General features: G+C 47.4%; 1 protein-coding gene across 1 annotated transcript; it reads left to right on the top strand.

Moving 5' to 3' along the window:
* The first annotated feature begins 791 nt into the window (after positions 1–791).
* Positions 792–16,842, top strand: LOC138745185 (zinc finger protein 850-like). Its single transcript, XM_069902243.1, is given in 13 exon segments — positions 792–969; positions 1,756–2,788; positions 2,790–2,989; positions 3,990–4,192; positions 5,045–5,602; positions 8,072–8,420; positions 9,279–9,436; positions 11,505–11,616; positions 12,883–13,281; positions 13,496–14,551; positions 14,554–15,210; positions 15,213–15,359; positions 15,362–16,842. Coding segments are annotated over 13 exon segments (5,397 nt in total). The 3' UTR covers positions 15,709–16,842.
* Positions 16,843–17,422: the final 580 nt, after the last annotated feature.

Genomic DNA, 17,422 nt, shown 5'->3' with positions numbered 1-17,422 from the left:
AGTTGTGCAGCACAGAAAACAGGCCCGTTGGCCCAGCTTGTTTGTGCTGGCCCCATTTGGCCCACATCCCTGTTACACCCTTCCGATCCATGTTCCTGAATCTATATCTTCTAATTTCACCTGCCTCCACTACTTCCTCTGGCAGCTCATTCCACATGCGCACCATGTAAATTTAAATAGGGGAGTCTGCAGTCACTGGACTGCAGTGCAATCCTGGAGATACTGACGTTTCATTGAGGTGTGAGCAAAGAGCAGGCAGAGTCGGGGGAGAGGATGGAGGAGCCATCTATGACCTCTTGCATTCCATCTATGACAGGCAGAGTCGTAGATGGATACAGGTGGGCAGGAAGAATTAAAAAGCTGAGTCACGATTGGGGGTCGCTCTGATTGGGAAGAGGTGCGGGGACATGGAGAAAAGGAGATGAGGAATAGGTCCGGTTCATGGCCTCATTTACTGCCATACAGAAACTACCAGCAAATGGGAGGAATGACTCCTTATATTCTATCTCTGCAGTTTCTAATCAGACAATATGAATATTGACTATCCAATTTCCTTTAACATCTTCTCCTGGACTCTCTCTTTCCAATCCCTCTGGCTCCCTTCCAGTTTCCTTTCCTCTTCCTGTCTTCTCACGGAGCTGCCTTTCTGTTATATGGCTGCAGTATAAAGCTCACCACATTGTCCAACTTTTTTTTCTCCTTTTCAGACAATCGCTGAACTGCGGATGATGCTGGAAATCCAACTGTGAGGGGTCCACTCCAGGCGGCAGGCTGTGGGGGATGCAAAGCGAATGTCCGTAAAGGATGGAGGCAAGTGTGGTATACGCCTGGAAGAGGCTGTCATATCTCACCCATTTGTGAATTGTAAAGAGATGTGTTCCATCACTAAGAATTCACAGAAATGCTGGAGGAACTCAGCTGGTCTTCCAATATCCATAGGCGATAAAGATAGGTTACTGAGATTTCTGGGTTGAGCCCTGTGTATTTTCACTCAGCTTTGTGGGAGAAGCAACTAACTAGATTCAAATAAGTGGTTCCTCAGGGATTGGTGTTGGATCCATTGTTGTTTGTTATCAAAAAATGAAAGTTCCAGCAGTACCAGTTACTATAGGTGCAGAAAAATCATTTGATAGATTAGAATGGGAATTTTTATTTAAGGTATTATATAGGTTTGGATTTCCTAAGATATTTATAAAAGGAATAAAAGCAGTGAATAATGAACCAAAGATGAAAGTAGTAGTAAATGGTCAAATGTCAAGCTTGATTTAATTACAAACGTCTTCTAGGCAGGGTTGACCACTCTCACCATTTCTATTTGCATTGGCAATAGAACTGTTAGCTGAAGTGATTCGAAGAGATGAAGAAATTACTGGTTTCAGATAGGAAATTAAGATTATAAAATTAGTCTTTTTGAAGATGATGTTATAGTATATTTGACTAAGCCAGAAATCTCATTGAATAGATTAAAAAAAAAATTAATAGAATATGGATTAGTATCAGGATACAAGGTGAAGGTGTATAAGAATGAAACGATGCCGATGGTTAATGCAAACTATACACAATATAAAATTTAAATGGCAAAATGATGCAGTTAAATATTTGGGGATAATAGTAAGTAAACAATTGAATAATTTGTATAAATTGAACTATTTATCACTATTAAAAAGATTAGAGGACATTTTTTTAAAAATGGAAGGAATTACCAATAACGTTGATAGGGTGTGTGAATTGTGACAAAATGAATATGTTTCCTAGAATTCACTAATTATTTCAGGTGCCCTGAGTGTGGGAAGGCTGTCACTACTTTGTCAAGCCTTGAGAAACACCAGAGGGTCCACTTGGGGGAGAGACCCTTCACCTGCCCTGAGTGCGGCAAGGGCTTCACCCAGATCTACAATTTGAGGACCCACCAGAGGGTCCACACTGGGGAGAGACCCTTCACCTGCTCCGAGTGCGAGAAGGCCTTCACCCACATCTGCAGTTTGAGGACCCACCTGCGGGTCCACACGGGGGAGAGACCCTTCACCTGGCATGAGTGCAAGAAGTCTTTCACCACTTTGTCAAGCCTTGAGAAACACCAGACGGTCCACACGGGTGAGAGACCCTTCACCTGCACTGAGTACGGCAAGGGCTTCACCCAGATTTCCAATTTGAATACCCACCAGAGGGTCCACAGTGGGGAGAGACCCTTCACCTGCACTGAGTACGGCAAGGGCTTCACCCAGATTTCCAATTTGAATACCCACCAGAGGGTCCACAGTGGGGAGAGACCCTTCACCTGCTCCGAGTGCGAGAAGGCCTTCACCCACATCTGCAGTTTGAGGACCCACCTGCGGGTCCACACGGGGGAGAGACCCTTCACCTGGCATGAGTGCAAGAAGTCTTTCACCACTTTGTCAAGCCTTGAGAAACACCAGAGGGTCCACACGGGTGAGAGACCCTTCACCTGCACTGAGTACGGCAAGGGCTTCACCCATATTTCCAATTTGAATACCCACCTGCGGGTCCACACGGGGGAGAGACCCTTCACCTGGCATGAGTGCAAGAAGTCTTTCACCACTTTGTCAAGCCTTGAGAAACACCAGAGGGTCCACACGGGTGAGAGACCCTTCACCTGCACTGAGTACGGCAAGGGCTTCACCCAGATTTCCAATTTGAATACCCCCCAGTGGGTTCACACTGAGGAGAGACCCTTCACCTGCCCCGAGTATGGGAAGGCTGTTCCCACTTCGTCAAGCCTTGAGAAACACCAGTGGGTCCACACGAGGGAGAGACCCTTCACTTGCACTGTGTGGCATGGGCTTCACTCAGACCTCCAGCCTGAGGACCCATCAGCGGGTCCACACCGGGGAGTGGCCCTTCACCTGCCCTGAGTGCGGCAAGGGCTTCACCCAGAACTCCAATTTGAGAACCCACCAGCGGGTCCACAGCGGGGAGAGTCCCTTCACTTGCTCCGAGTGCAAGAAGGCCATCACCCAGATCTCCAATTTGAGGACATAGAAACATAGAAACATAGAAGATAGGAGCAGGAGTAGGTCATTCGACCCTTCGAGCCTGCTCTGCCTTTCAACGAGATCATGGCTGATCTTAAAGTTCAGTACCCCGTCCCCGCCTGTTCTCCGTAACCTTTAATACCCTGAAACTGAAGAAATAGATCTAATTCCCTCTTAAATATATTTAATGAACCTGCCACTACTGCCCTCTGGCAATGAATTCCACAGATTCACCACCCTCTGGGTAAAGAAATTCCTCCTCATCTCAGTCCTAAATGGTTTGCCTATTATCCTCAAACCATGGCCCTGGGTTCTGGATTTTCCCATCCTTGGAAACATCCCATCTGCATCCATTCTGTCCAGTCCTGCCAGAATTTTAAATGTCTCTATGAGATCCCCTCTCAATCTTCTAAATTCCAGCGAGTACAATCCCAATTTGCACAATCTTTCCTCCTAAGTCATTCCTGCCATTCCAGGTATCAGCCTGTTGAATCGCCTCTGCACTCCTTCCATTGCAAGAACATCCTTCCTTAGATAAGGTGACCAAAACTGCTCACAATACTCCAGGTGGGGTCTCACCAAGGCCCTGTACAGCTGCAGTAAGGTATCCTTGTTCCTATACTCAAACCCTCTTGATATGAAGGCCAACATACCATTTGCCTTTTTAACCGCCTGCTGTACCTGCATGCTCGCCTTCAGAGACTGATGTACAAGTACCCCTAGGTCTCTCTGCACTTCCCCATCTCTTAATCTATTGCCATTCAAATAGTCATCTACCCTCCGGTTTGTATGACCAAAGTGGATAACCTCACATTTATCCACATTGTAGTGCATTTGCCATGGATCTGCCCAGTCCCTCTATTTATCCAAATCACACTGGAGCTTCCTGACCCCCTCTTCCGTGCACACAACCCCTCCTAGCTTAGTGTCATCTTCAAATTTGGAGATATTACATGCAATCCCCTCATCCAGATCATTAATGTAAATTGTTAACAGCTATGGTCCCAGTACAGATCCCTGTGGCACCCTGTGGTCACCGCCTGCCACTCAGAAAACGAGCCATTTATCCCAACTCTCTGTCTTCTACCTGCCAGCCAGTTCTCAATCCACATCAATACTTTGCCCCCAATCCCATGTGCCTTGATTTTCTAAGCCAGTCATTTATGCGGGACCTTATCGAAGGCCTTTTGGAAGTCCAGGTACACCACATCCACTGGCTCTCCCCCATCTATTTTAACTGTCACCATCTCAAAGAATTCCAATAGATTTGTCAAGCACGATTTACCTTTTGTAAATCCATGTTGACTCCGTCCGATCCCTTCTCTGCTAGTCATATGCTCTGCTATTACATCCTTAATAATGGATTCCATCATTTTGCCCACTACTGATGTAAGGCTCACCGGCCTATAATTCCCCTCTTTTTCTCTACCCACCTTTTTAAATAGTTGTGTAACATTAGCTAACCACCAATCCATGGGTACTGATCCTGACACACCAGAGGGTCCACACGGGGGAGAGACCCTTCACATGCCCTGAGTGCGGCAAGGGCTTCACCCAGATCTCCAATTTTTTTTTTAAATTTTTTTTTATTTTTCACATTATAAACCATATTGATCAAGATACATACATTTTCCTTCTTCCCTCCTCCCCTCCCTCCCTCCCTCCCTCCCCATCCATTTATTTAAAAGTTCAGAATATAAGATACATTAAACCCGTCAAACAATGTTGTCACTCAATAAAAATAAACAAGAAATTCCACTGAGTCAGTTCTTTTCATTCTCTTCTCCTTCTGTCATTTTAGGTGGTAGATGTCCACGGTAGGTTTTCTCTATTATGTTTCATGTATGGCTCCCATATTTGTTCAAATATTGTAATGTTATTACTTAAATTATATGTTATTTTTTCTAATGGAATACATTTGTTCATTTCTATATACCATTGTTGTATTCTCAAGTTATCTTCTAATTTCCAGGCTGACATAATACATTTTTTTGCCACAGCTAGGGCTATCATAACAAATATTTTTTGTGCACCATCCAAATCGAGTCCAGATCTCCAATTTGAGGAGCCACCAGCAGGTCCACACTGGGGAGAGACCGTTCACCTGCCCTAAGTGCGAGAAGGACTTCACCGTGTTGTCTCAATTGCAGACGCATCAATGGGTCCACTCCGGGGAGAGACCCTTCTCCTGCCCCGAATGCGGCAAGGGCTTCACCCAGATCTCCAATTTGAGTAGCCACCATCAGGTCCGCACCGGGAGAGGCCCTTCTCCTGCCCTGAGTGCAAGAAGGCCTTCACCACGTTGTCAAGCCTTGAGAAACACCGGCGTATCCACACTGGGGAGAAGCCTTTGTCCTGAGTGCGGCAAGGGCTTCACTGAGTCAGCCCAACTGCGGACACATCAACCGGTCCACTCCGGGGAGAGGCCCTTCTGCCCCGAGTGCGGCAAGGGCTTCAACCATATCTCCAATTTGAGGATGCACCAGTGGGTCCACACCGGGGAGAGTCCCTTCTCCTACCCTGAGTGCAAGAAGGACTTCACCATGTTGTCAAGCCTCAAGAAACACCGGCGGCTCGGAGGAGTCACGCGATGGAGTAGTGGCCGGACGGTGAACTCCAGCCCTCTCCAGAAAAGTCGGGAAAAACAAGAGAAAACACAAAGGCACAGAAATAAAAGTTACAGAAAAGTGAGTATAAAGGTGGATAGAAGATGGCGACAAAAAAAGAAAAGTCGAAAGCAACGGTAAGAAGAGAGGAAGAGAAGACAAAGGAGGAAAAAGGTGAAGGCCTTACCTGTCCGAAGAGGCCCGCTGCGGAGAGAGAAACCCGCTCCCTCAGGTCGGTAAATAATGGACTACAAAAATGGCTCGCAGAGCCGAGTAAAAGTGCGCAACCGCGCATGAAAAAAAACACACCGACGGGAGGGGGGACCAGCTGGGGAGTCGATCTCCACAGCCGGCAACGACAGCTGCAGAACACCTGCAGCAAGAAGAGACCACAGAAGACAACAGAAACAAGAAAGAAGAGGAGGAAAGGGCACCAAAGAAACAACAGATGGCCAACCCAGAGGAAGAAGAAGAGGAAGAGTATGGTGAAATAGAAGAAGAAAAGAGAGGCAAGGTAAAGGATATACTTGCTCTTATTAGAGGATACATGGAATCATTTAAAGAATGGCAAACACAGGAATTTAAGGATTTAAGAAAAAGAATAAACAACACAGAAGAGAAAATAAATAAAATGGAGATGACCTTAACAGAAATGGGAAAGAAAATGGACAAGATGGAAGAGCGGGCAGTAGCAGCAGAAATGGAGGTAGAAGACTTAAAAAAGAAATTGGAGAAATCTAATAAAAAAACTAAAGAGACACAAGAACTACTAGCTCAAAAAATAGATACAATGGAAAACCATAACAGAAGAAATAACATAAAGATAGTGGGCCTTAAGGAAGATGAAGAAGGCAAGAATATGAGGGAATTTATAAAAGAGTGGATCCCTAAGACCCTAGGATGTCCAGAACTACAGCAAGAATTGGAAATAGAAAGGGCACATAGAGTATTGGCCTCTAAACCACAACCACAACAAAAACCAAGATCTATTGTAGTAAAATTCCTAAGATATACTACAAGAGAAAAGGTACTGGAGAAGACAATGGAAAAAGTAAGAGAGGGCAACAAACCACTGGAGTATAAAGGGCAAAAAATCTTCATTTATCCAGATATAAGTTTTGAACTCCTAAAGAAGAGAAAAGAGTTCAATACAGCAAAGGCGATTTTATGGAAGAAAGGGTATAAATTTATACTAAAGCATCCAGCGGTATTGAAAATATTTATTCCAGGACAACAAAACAGACTATTCTCGGATCCAGAAGAAGCACGAAAATTTGCAGAACAATTACAAAAATAGACTGAGGGAGGAAGACGGGTAATGAGAGTTAAGATGATCACAATTGATATGTATGTGGGTAAAGACAAAAATAGACTGAGGGATGAAGACGGGTAATGAGAGTAAAAATGATCACGATTGATATGTATGCGGGTAAAGAGGTATAAGAGTGAATAGAGACAAGGAGCATACGTGAATGTATCTGTACTTAGAGGAAAATATAGATAGTATAGACAAGAATTAATAAGGGAAGGTAATGGAATAGAGAGAATAAGGAGGGAATTAAAAGAGTGACCTTTGTGACATATGAAAAGTGAAATCTTTTCTGGGGGAGGCGGGGTGGGGGGAAATAGCGGTCACTGCAAAATCAGTTGACGCTTGCGAGTGGATTCGCAAATCCAAATGGAGAGGGGAGATGTGGTTGTCCGACAAGGGATAAAGGACAACTCAGGAGGTGAATGGGAGATTGGGAATAAATAAGATAGAAATAGGAGAATAAGGAAAATGTTGGATGTTGTAGGAATGTTGTCTTATAAAGAGTTGAAAATAAGAAAACAGAAATGGAAAAGGAGGAAAGGTAATGATGGAAAAACGGAAAGAGAAGATAAACAAAATATAAAAGGGCTACGCTGAACTATATGTCTTTAAATATTAATGGAATACATAACCAAATTAAAAGGAATAAACTACCAAATTTAAATGAATAAATGTATTCCATTAGAAAAAATAACATATTGGTTAAGAAATAATATTGAAATATTCGTACAAGTATAGGAGCCTTACATTAAATACAATAGCGAAAACCTACCGGGGACAAACATTACCTAAGTTGATGGAAGGAGAAGGAAAGAAAAGAATGGACTCAGTAGAATTTCTGGTATAATTTTGTTGAATGACAACATTGTCTGACTGGATTAATGCAACCTAGATTGTATACCTAAAATGGATGAGAGGGGGGGTGGGGGGGTGGTTTGGGAGGAAAGGGGGGGGGGAGAAAAAGTCACTGTATATGTGTGAAAAAGAAATTGTGTATATCATGGCTAATGTGATTTATGGTGTGAAAAATAAAAAAAATTTAAAAAAAAAAAAAAAAAAAAAAAAAAAAACACCGGCGGCTCCACATCGGAGAAAAGCCCTTCACCTGTCCTGAATGCTGCAAGGGATTCAACCAAACCACTGACCTGTTGAACCACCAGTGGGTGCACACTGGGGAAAAGCCGTTCATCTGCCCCAAGTGCGGAAAGGGCTTCACCCAGACCTCTAACCTGTGGATGCACCAGCGGGTCCACACCCAGGAAAAGCTGTTTACCTGCCTTGAGTGCGGCAAGGGCTTCACCCAGACCTCCATCCTGCTGACCCACCAGAGGGTCCACACCGGGGAGAGACCCTTCACTTGCCCCGAATACGGCAGGGGCTTCACCAAGGCCTCCCACTTGCAGAAGCAACGGCGTGTCCACACTGGCGAGAGGCCCTTTACCTGCTCTGAGTGTGGTAAGAGCTTTACCCACTCCTCCAGCCTGAGGAACCACCAGCGAGTCCACACAGGTGAGAGGCCTTTCACCTGCTTCAGCTGCAGCAAGAGCTTCACCCAATAATCTGGCCTGTTGAAGCACCAGCAGGTCCACAAGTGAGTCGGACTCTGTTGCTCATCTGACCCTACACCCTGTTATTCTAGCCAGGGACAGGCCATGACCATTATTCCCATCCCCATCTTGCTAATCTTAACAGCCCTGTCACCATCCTGCAGCTTAATATACTTGGCACATGCCAAATTAATGACCTGGACCTTGACTCTCCAGTGTGTTGTCTGTTGAATAGTGAGGGCTGTACTTGTCCTTTACATAGGATTATCTGAATGTTCTCTCTACTGTTGAAGCACAGAACAGTGCAGAAGCAGGTCATTTGGCCCATCTATTCAGTGCTGAATTGTTATTCTGCCCAGTCCCATGAACTGTTTGTCAACTGATAGCTTCTCCCTTCTCTCCCTATTCTGGTGATGGAGGGGGCTGGGGGAAGGTGGTATTAGGGAGTTTGGCCATTTTGAGAGCAATACTTGGGGGGTGGGTGGGAGGGGTAAGAGTCTGGATGCCTTTGCCATGTGGGAATGGGTGTTTCCTAAACTGTCATTTGTAAACTCCAAGAAAATGAGTGTTCTCCAAACCAAGGGGTATAGGGCGCAAGTTGACCTTCACGTGGTCATGGATCAGCCTCAATGGGTCATGAAGTTGTGCAGCACAGAAAACAGGCCTGTTGGCCCAGCTTGTTCGTGCTGGCCCCATTTGGCCCACATCCCTGTTACACCCTTCCGATCCATGTTCCTGAATCTATATCTTCTAATTTCACCTGCCTCCACTACTTCCTCTGGCAGCTCATTCCACATGCGCACCATGTAAATTTAAATAGGGGAGTCTGCAGTCACTGGACTGCAGTGCAATCCTGGAGATACTGACGTTTCATTGAGGTGTGAGCAAAGAGCAGGCAGAGTCGGGGGAGAGGATGGAGGAGCCATCTATGACCTCTTGCATTCTATCTATGACAGGCAGAGTCGTAGATGGATACAGGTGGGCAGGAAGAATTAAAAAGCTGAGTCACGATTGGGGGTCGCTCTGATTGGGAAGAGGTGCGGGGACATGGAGAAAAGGAGATGAGGAATAGGTCCGGTTCATGGCCTCATTTACTGCCATACAGAAACTACCAGCAAATGGGAGGAACGACTCCTTATATTCCGTCTCTGCAGTTTCTAATCAGACAATATGAATATTGACTATCCAATTTCCTTTAACATCTCCTGGACTCTCTCTTTCCAATCCCTCTGGCTCCCTTCCAGTTTCCCTTCCCCTTCCTGTCTGCTCAGAAAGCTCCCTTTCTATTATATGGCTGAAGTATAAAGCCCACCAAGTTGGCCAACTTGTTTTTTTTTCTCCTCTTCAGACAATCGCTGAACTGCGGATGATGCTGGAAATCCAACTATGAGGAGTCCACTCCAGGTGGCGGGCTGTGGTGGATGCATAGCGAATGTCCGTAAAGGATGGAGGCAAGAGGGTGTCATATCTCATCCATTGTGAATTGTAACGAGATGTGTTCCTTCACTAACAATGCATAGAAATGCTGGAGGAACTCTGCTGGTCTTCCAATGTCCATAGGCGATAAAGATAGGTTACTGAGATTTCTGGGTTGAGTCCTGTGTATTTTCACTCGGATTTGTGGGAGAAGCAACTAAATAGATGCAAATTAGTGGTTACCCAGGGATTGGTGTTGGGTCCATTGTTGTTTGTTATCAAAAAATGAAAGTTCCAGCAGTACCAGCTATTTTAGGTGCAGAAAAATCATTTGATAGATTAGAATGGGAATTTTTATTTAAGGTATTTTATAGGTTTGGATTTCCTAAGATATTTATAAAAGGAATAAAAGCAGTGAATAATGAACCAAAGATGAAAGTAGTAGTAAATGGTCAAATGTCGCTTGATTTGATTACAATCGTCTTCTAGGCAGGGTTGACCACTCTCACCATTTCTATTTGCATTGGCAATAGAACTGTTAGCTGAAGTGATTCGAAGAGGTGAAGAAATTACTGGTTTCAGATAGGAGATTAAGATTATAAAATTAGTCTTTTTGCAGATGATGTTATAGTATGTTGACTAAGCCAGAAATCTCATTGAATAGATTAAAAGAAAAATTAATAGAATATGGATTAGTATCAGGATACAAGGTTAAGGTGTATAAGAATGAAACGATGCCGATGGTTAATGCAAACTATACACAATGTAAAATTTAAATGGCAAAATGATGCAGTTAAATATTTGGGGATAATAGTAAGTAAACAATTGAATAATTTGTATAAATTGAACTATTTATCACTACTAAAAAGATTAGAGGACGTTTTTTAAAAAAATGGAAGGAATTACCAATAACGTTGATAGGGTGTGTGAATTGTGTCAAAATGAATATGTTTCCTAGAATTTACTGTGCCTGAAATGTTTTTTAGACGATTAAATAAGAGTATGAGAGTGATTTTATGGAGTGGAAAATCAGCAAGGATAAGTATGGAAAAATTAACAAGGAAAAAAAGATCAAGGAGGTTTGAGAGTACCAAATTTTAAAAAGTATTCTAAGGCAGCTCAATTGGGATTTTTGTGTTCTTGGTGTCAAAGGGGGAGGGTGGGGGGAAGTACCTTTTGGGTTCATAGTGAGATGAATAATATCGGTGAAGACAGTCCACAGCAAATACTGTATGAATGGAACTATGACATTTTTTAAAGGTAGAAGAGAAATATCAATTTTAAAACATTTGTTTCGAAAGGTATAGGAAAAATCAGAGATTGCTTTAGAGGCTTAATTTTCGTGACTTTTGGGATATCACAAAATACAAGATTTGTATATTATCAATTAAGATCATATTTGGAGAGGAAAATAGAAACAGATTTGAGACTTTCGGAGCAGTGTCAATTTGAATATGTTATAACAGATACCTTTCCTATTTGAAGGTTTCTAAGCACTATCTATAATAAATGACAAGAAAACAAATCTGTACAAAACTAAATTGATGTGGGAACAGGAGCATTTTCTGCACCGAATGCTGGATGTTACCTGACTCGCTGGGTCCCTCTTGCACTTCATGTATTGCTCCAGTTTTTCAACATCTTCAGGAGGCAGATCTTTGTCTTCCTTTACAGTAGACGAAAGGTATCCAATTCCCTCCCACCCAGCCCGCATGATATTCACGCTGCTTCAGTTTACTCCTGTAAAATGGACCTGCGCCTCCTCTCTCCTCTCTCACTTTCGCCACACCTTCCGCACCGCATGGGGTGTATTCCCACACCGTCCAGAAACGCCGGGTTTGCGACATAGATGTTAGTGCATCTTAGTTCTGAACATCCACATGAATGGTTCATGACTTAGTAAAATCATCCGAGAAATTGTGCCTGAGTCAGTCGTCACTTTTGAACTCTTCGCAGCTGGCGAGAGTGGGGCAAGACTCGCAAGGTTCCTCTTGCACTTCATGTATTGCTCCAGTTTTCCAACATCTGCAGGAGGCGGGGCAATAGAGCGGGGCAATCGCTGTTCGTTGACTTCTTGAGGGAAAACCATCTCAAGTGTTTCTGATGTGGCCCAAAATTATTTTCATTTTCTCGGGCTCGAAGAATCCTGCATTAACCTCTGCTAATTACTTAATGTCCACGCTTCCCTTCATCTGTTTTCCATCCTTTCGTTTGCATGCATTTCCTCGCACCTTTTCCCTGGTTCTTGCATCGCGGTTTCTCACCGCCCTGCACTGTCGAATCTTTCGATCCTTGTCAACTCAGCCAATTGGCCTGAGATACTCAAAGTCCCCCTCCATCCCCCACCACCCCCCCCCCCACACGTCTCTCCCTCCAGCCCCTTATTTCTCTCCCCCCCCCCCGTCACTCCCTCCAGCCCCTTCTCTCTCCCCCCCGTCTCGCCCTCCAGCCCCTTCTCTCTCCCCCCCGTCTCGCCCTCCAGCCCCTTCTCTCTCGCCCCTTCTCTCTCGCCCCATCCCCCCCCGTCTCTCCCCCAGCCCCTTCTCACTCCCCCAGTCTCTCCCACCTGCCCTTCATTTCATATCCCCCGTCTCTCCTTCCAGTCCCTTCTCTCCCCGACCCAGTCTCTCCCTCCAGCCCCTTCTCTCTCCCCCCGTCTCGCCCTCCGGCCCTTTCTCTCTCGCCCCCAACTCCCTCCCCCCCCCCCCCGTCTCTCCCCCAGCCCCTTCTCACTCCCCCAGTCTCTCCCCCTGCCCTTCATATCCCCCCGTCTCTCCCTCCAGCCCCTACTCTCTCCCCCCCGTCTCTCCCTCCAGCCCCTTCTCACTCCCCGAAGTCTCTCCCCCCACCCATTCCCTCCCTCCAGCTCCTTCTCTCCCCCCCCAGGCCCTTCATTTCATATCCCCCCCCATCTCTCCCCCCTCCCCCTCTCTGACCCCCCCCCCCCTTCCCCCCGGACCACTGCGGCTCGGGACTCTCCCTCTCCGCTCGCTGCCGCCGCCCACGAGGTCTCTTTGGCCCCGCGGCGCCGTTTTGTCGGGAGATTGGGACGTCGGAGCTTGACCGCGCCGGGTGGGGAGTGGGGTCCGGCCGCGAGCGATGGCGAGGCCTGTTACCCAGACGTCTCCTCGGCCCAGACCGGGCCCCGTCCCCGGGCAAGCCGGGAGTGCGCAGGTGCGCGCGGAGTGACGTCACGCGCCGGGCAGCCGCACCAGGGCTCCAGGCCTTGCTGCCCGGGCGGGAGGAGAGCGGAGCAGCGGGGCCCGGGGTTGCTCACGGCCGGCTGGAGGACGCTTCCCCCCGGCACCCGGCCTCGGCCTTGATTGAACCCGCTGTCCGGGAGCCGGCATCGGGCTGCGCACGCCCGGGACAGGACTGCATTGATCTATCCCCTGGCCCCCCCTCTGGTGTCCCCCCCCTCTGGCCCCCCCCTCTGATCCCCCCCCCTCTGGTGTCCCCCCCCCCTCTGGTGTCCCCCCCCTCTGGTTCCCCCCCCTCTGGTGTCCCCCCCCCTCTGGTGTCCCCCCCCTCTGGTCCCCCCCCCCTCTGGTCCCCCCCCCCCCTCTGGTGTCCCCCCCCTCTGGTCCCCCCCCTCTGGTGTCCCCCCCCCCCTCTGGTTCCCCCCCCTCTGGTGTCCCCCCCCTCTGGTCTCCATGAACCCGTTTCAGTGCTCCGCCTGCGGGAAGAACTTCAAAGGGTCCAGTGACTTAACGAGGCACCAGAGGGTCCACACGGGGGAGAGACCCTTCACCTGCCCTGAGTGCGGCAAGGGCTTCACCCAGAACTCCAATTTGAGGACCCACCAGAGGGTCCACACTGGGGAGAGACCCTTCACCTGCTCCGAGTGCAAGAAGGCTTTCACCACATGGGCAAACCTTGAGAAACATCAATGGATCCACACTAAGGAGAAGCCCTTCACTTGTCCCAAGTGCTGCAAGGGATTCACCCAGACCTCCGACCTGCTGAACCATCAGCGGGTGCACACTGGAGAAAAGCCATTCTTCTGTCCCAAGTGTGGAAAGTGCTTCACCCAGACCTCCACCCTGTGGCTGCACCAACGTGTCCACACCCAGGAAAAGCCATTTGCCTGCCTCGAGTGCGGCAAGTGCTTTACCCAGACCTCGAACCTGCTGAACCACCAGAGAGTCCACACTGGGGAGAGACCCTTCACCTGCCCTGAGTGCGGCAAGGGCTTCACCCAGATCTCCAATTTGAGGACCCACCAGAGGATCCACACCGGGGAGAGACCCTTCACCTGCCCTGAGTGCGGCAAGGGCTTCACTCAGATTTCCAATTTGAGGAGCCACCAGACTGTCCACACCGGGGAGAGACCCTTCACCTGCCCTGTGTGTGGCAAAGGCTTCACCGAGTTGTCCCAACTGCGGACACATCAACGGGTCCACTCTGGGTAGAGGCCCTTCTCCTGCCCCGAGTGCGGCACAGGCTTCACCCAGATCTCCAATTTGAGGACCCACCAGAGGATCCACACCGGGGAGAGACCCTTCACCTGCCCTGAGTGCGTCAAGTGCTTCACCCAGATCTCCAATTTGAGGAGCCACCAGAGGGTCCACACCAGGGAGAGACCCTTCACCTGCCCCAAGCGCGAGAAGGACTTCACCGAGTTGTCCCAACTGCGGACACATCAACGGTTCTACTCCGAGGAGAGGCCCTTTTCCTGCCCCGATGCGGCAAGGGCTTCACCCAGATCTCCAGTTTGAGGATGCACTTGCGGGTCCACACCCGGGAGAGACCCTTCTCCTGCCCTGAGTGCTAGAAGGCCTTCTCCACGTTGTCAAGCCTTGAGAAACACCGGCGGATCCACATTGGGGAGAAGCCTTTTACTTGTCCTGAGTGTGGCAATGACTTCATTGAGTCATCCCACCTGCGGACTCACCAGCGGGTCCACTCCGGGGAGAAGCCCTTCACTTGCACTGAGTGCGACAAGTGCTTCACTCAGACCTCCAGCCTGAGGAACTACCAGCGAGTCCACACCGGGGAGAGGCCATTTGTCAGCCCCGAGTGTGGGAAGGGATTCACCCAGTGTTCCCACCTGCTGACCCACCAGCGTGTCCACACTAGGGAAAGGACATTCACCTGCCCTGATTGAGGCAAGGGCTTCACTGATTCATCCAACGTGCTGAGTCACCAGTGGGTCCACTCTGGGGAGAGGCCGTTCACCTGCCCCAAGTGTGGAAAAAAGTTTGCCCCTTTGTCCATCTTGAAGACTCACCAGTGGATCCACGCCAGGAAGAGGCCCTTCACCTGCTCCGAGTGTGGGAAGGGGTTCACCCAGAGCTCCAATCTGAGGACTTACCAGCGGTTCCAAACTGGGGAGAATTGTACAGCTGTCATGAGTGCGACAAGTCCTTCACCACATGGGCAAGCCTTGAGAAACATCAGCGGGTCCACACTGGGGAGAAGCCTTTCACCTGTCGTGAGTGCTGCAAGGGATTCTCCCAAACTTCTGACTTGTTGAACCACCAGCGGTGCACACTGGGGAAAAGCCATTCATCTGCCCCAAGTGCGGAATGGGCTTCATCCAGAGCTCCAACCTGCTGACCCACCAAAGGGTCTACACCGGGGAGAGACCCCTCACTTGCCCCGAATGTGGCAAGGGCTTCACCAAGGCCTCCCACTTGCAGGATCGCCTGCATGTCCACACTGGCGAGAGGCCCTTTACCTGCTCTGAGTGTGGTAAGAGCTTTACCCACTCCACCAGCCTGAGGAACCACCAGTGCGTCCACACTGGTGAGAGGCCTTTCACCTGCTTCAGCTGCAGCAAGAGCTTCACCCAATCATCTGACCTGTTGAAGCACCAGCAGGTCCACAAGTGAGTGGGACTCTGTGGCTAATCTGACCCCACACCCTGTTATTCTAGCCAGGGACGGGCCATGACCATCATTCCCATCCCCATCTAGCTAATCTTAACAGCCCTGTCACCATCCTGCAGCTTAATATACTTGGCACATGCCAAATTAATGACCTGGACTTTGACTCTCCAGTGTGTTGTCTGTTGAATAGTGAGGGCTGTACTTGTCCTTTACATAGGTTTATCTAAATGTTCTTTCTACTGTTGAAGGACAGAACATTGCAGAAGCAGGTCATTTGGCCCATCTATTCAGTGCGGAATTGTTATCCTGCCCAGTCCCATGAACTGTTTGTCAACTGATAGCTTCTCCCTTCTCTCCCTATTCTGGTGATGGAGGGGGCTGGGGGAAGGTGGTATTAGGGGGTTTGGCATTTTGGGAGCAATACTTGGGAGGTGGGAGGGAGGGGTAAGAGTCTGGATGCCTTTGCCATGTGGGAATGGGTGTTTCCTAAACTCTCATTTGTAAACTTCAAGAAAATGAGTGTTCTCCAAACCAAGGGGTATGGGGCGCACGTCGGCATTCACGTTGGGTCATGGATGAACCTCAATTGGTTTAATGGAAGATTTAAACTGTGTCTTTTACTTCTGATGCTGCAAGGCTGAGAACCAGACACGTCTGGTTTACACTATTTGGTCCAGGATGCATATTTAGTCGACACATCTAATTCCACCATGGGACCCAGGATTCAGTTGAATAGGAAGACATTATCTAATTTACACCATGAGGCCCAGTGCAGTTTTCTTTTGTTGGTCGCTAACTGACAGGAGACTTTGAAGATAATTAAACCATTTGTTCAAAGAGATAAGATCTGAAGTAAACAACTTTTGGGTTATATAAGCCATGGTCCCACTGCTGAATGGAGAGACTCTCCAAGAGGTGGCAACATCTCTCAGCAAGAAGAGTCCAGCTAACGTCCCAGTCGAGGGAGGTAGAGAAGCTGCTACCGGCGCCTCGACAACCTACTACAAGTGTGCAGTCGTTGCCTCGCTTCGGCAGTTGGGACCAGTCCAGGCATTGATAAGTATAATTGGGAAGGGCTTGCATATTGTAGTGTGAATTCAGCTTTGGATTTAGTAATAAAGACTTATATAAACTGAACTGCTCTCGGTGTGTGTGTCTATTTTCTTTCAGTAGCTCGAACACTGTGACCAATCTAAAACGAACAAAGTGAGAGGTAGAAGTTTACCCAAGACAGTGTCAAAGGGGGAGGGATGGGGAACTACCTATTGGGTATATAATGAGATGAATAATGTAGGTGAAGACAGTCCACAGCAAATACTGTATGAATGGAACTATGAAATTTTTTAAAGTTAGAAGAGAAATATAAATTTTAAAACATTTGTTTCAAAAGGTATATGAAAAATCAGAGATTGTTTTAGAGGCTTAACTTTTGTGACTTTTGGGATATCACAAAATACAATATTTGTATTTATAGATTAATAGAATATGGATTAGTATCAGGATACAAGTTTAAAGTGTACAAGAATGAAACGATGCTGATGGTTTTTTTTTAATTTTTATTTTTCACACTATAAACCATATTGACCAAGATACATACAGTCATTTTTCTTATATTACTTAGAAGGAAGATCTCTGGGTTTTTTGGTATATTGCTTTTTGTGATTTTATTTAATATCTGGTTTAGATCTTCCCAAAATTTTTCCACTTTCTCACATGT

The sequence above is a fragment of the Narcine bancroftii genome, chromosome 11 (genome assembly GCF_036971445.1).
Source record: "Narcine bancroftii isolate sNarBan1 chromosome 11, sNarBan1.hap1, whole genome shotgun sequence".
Lineage (NCBI taxonomy): Eukaryota > Metazoa > Chordata > Chondrichthyes > Torpediniformes > Narcinidae > Narcine > Narcine bancroftii.
This window is presented reverse-complemented; position numbering and strand designations above follow the sequence as displayed.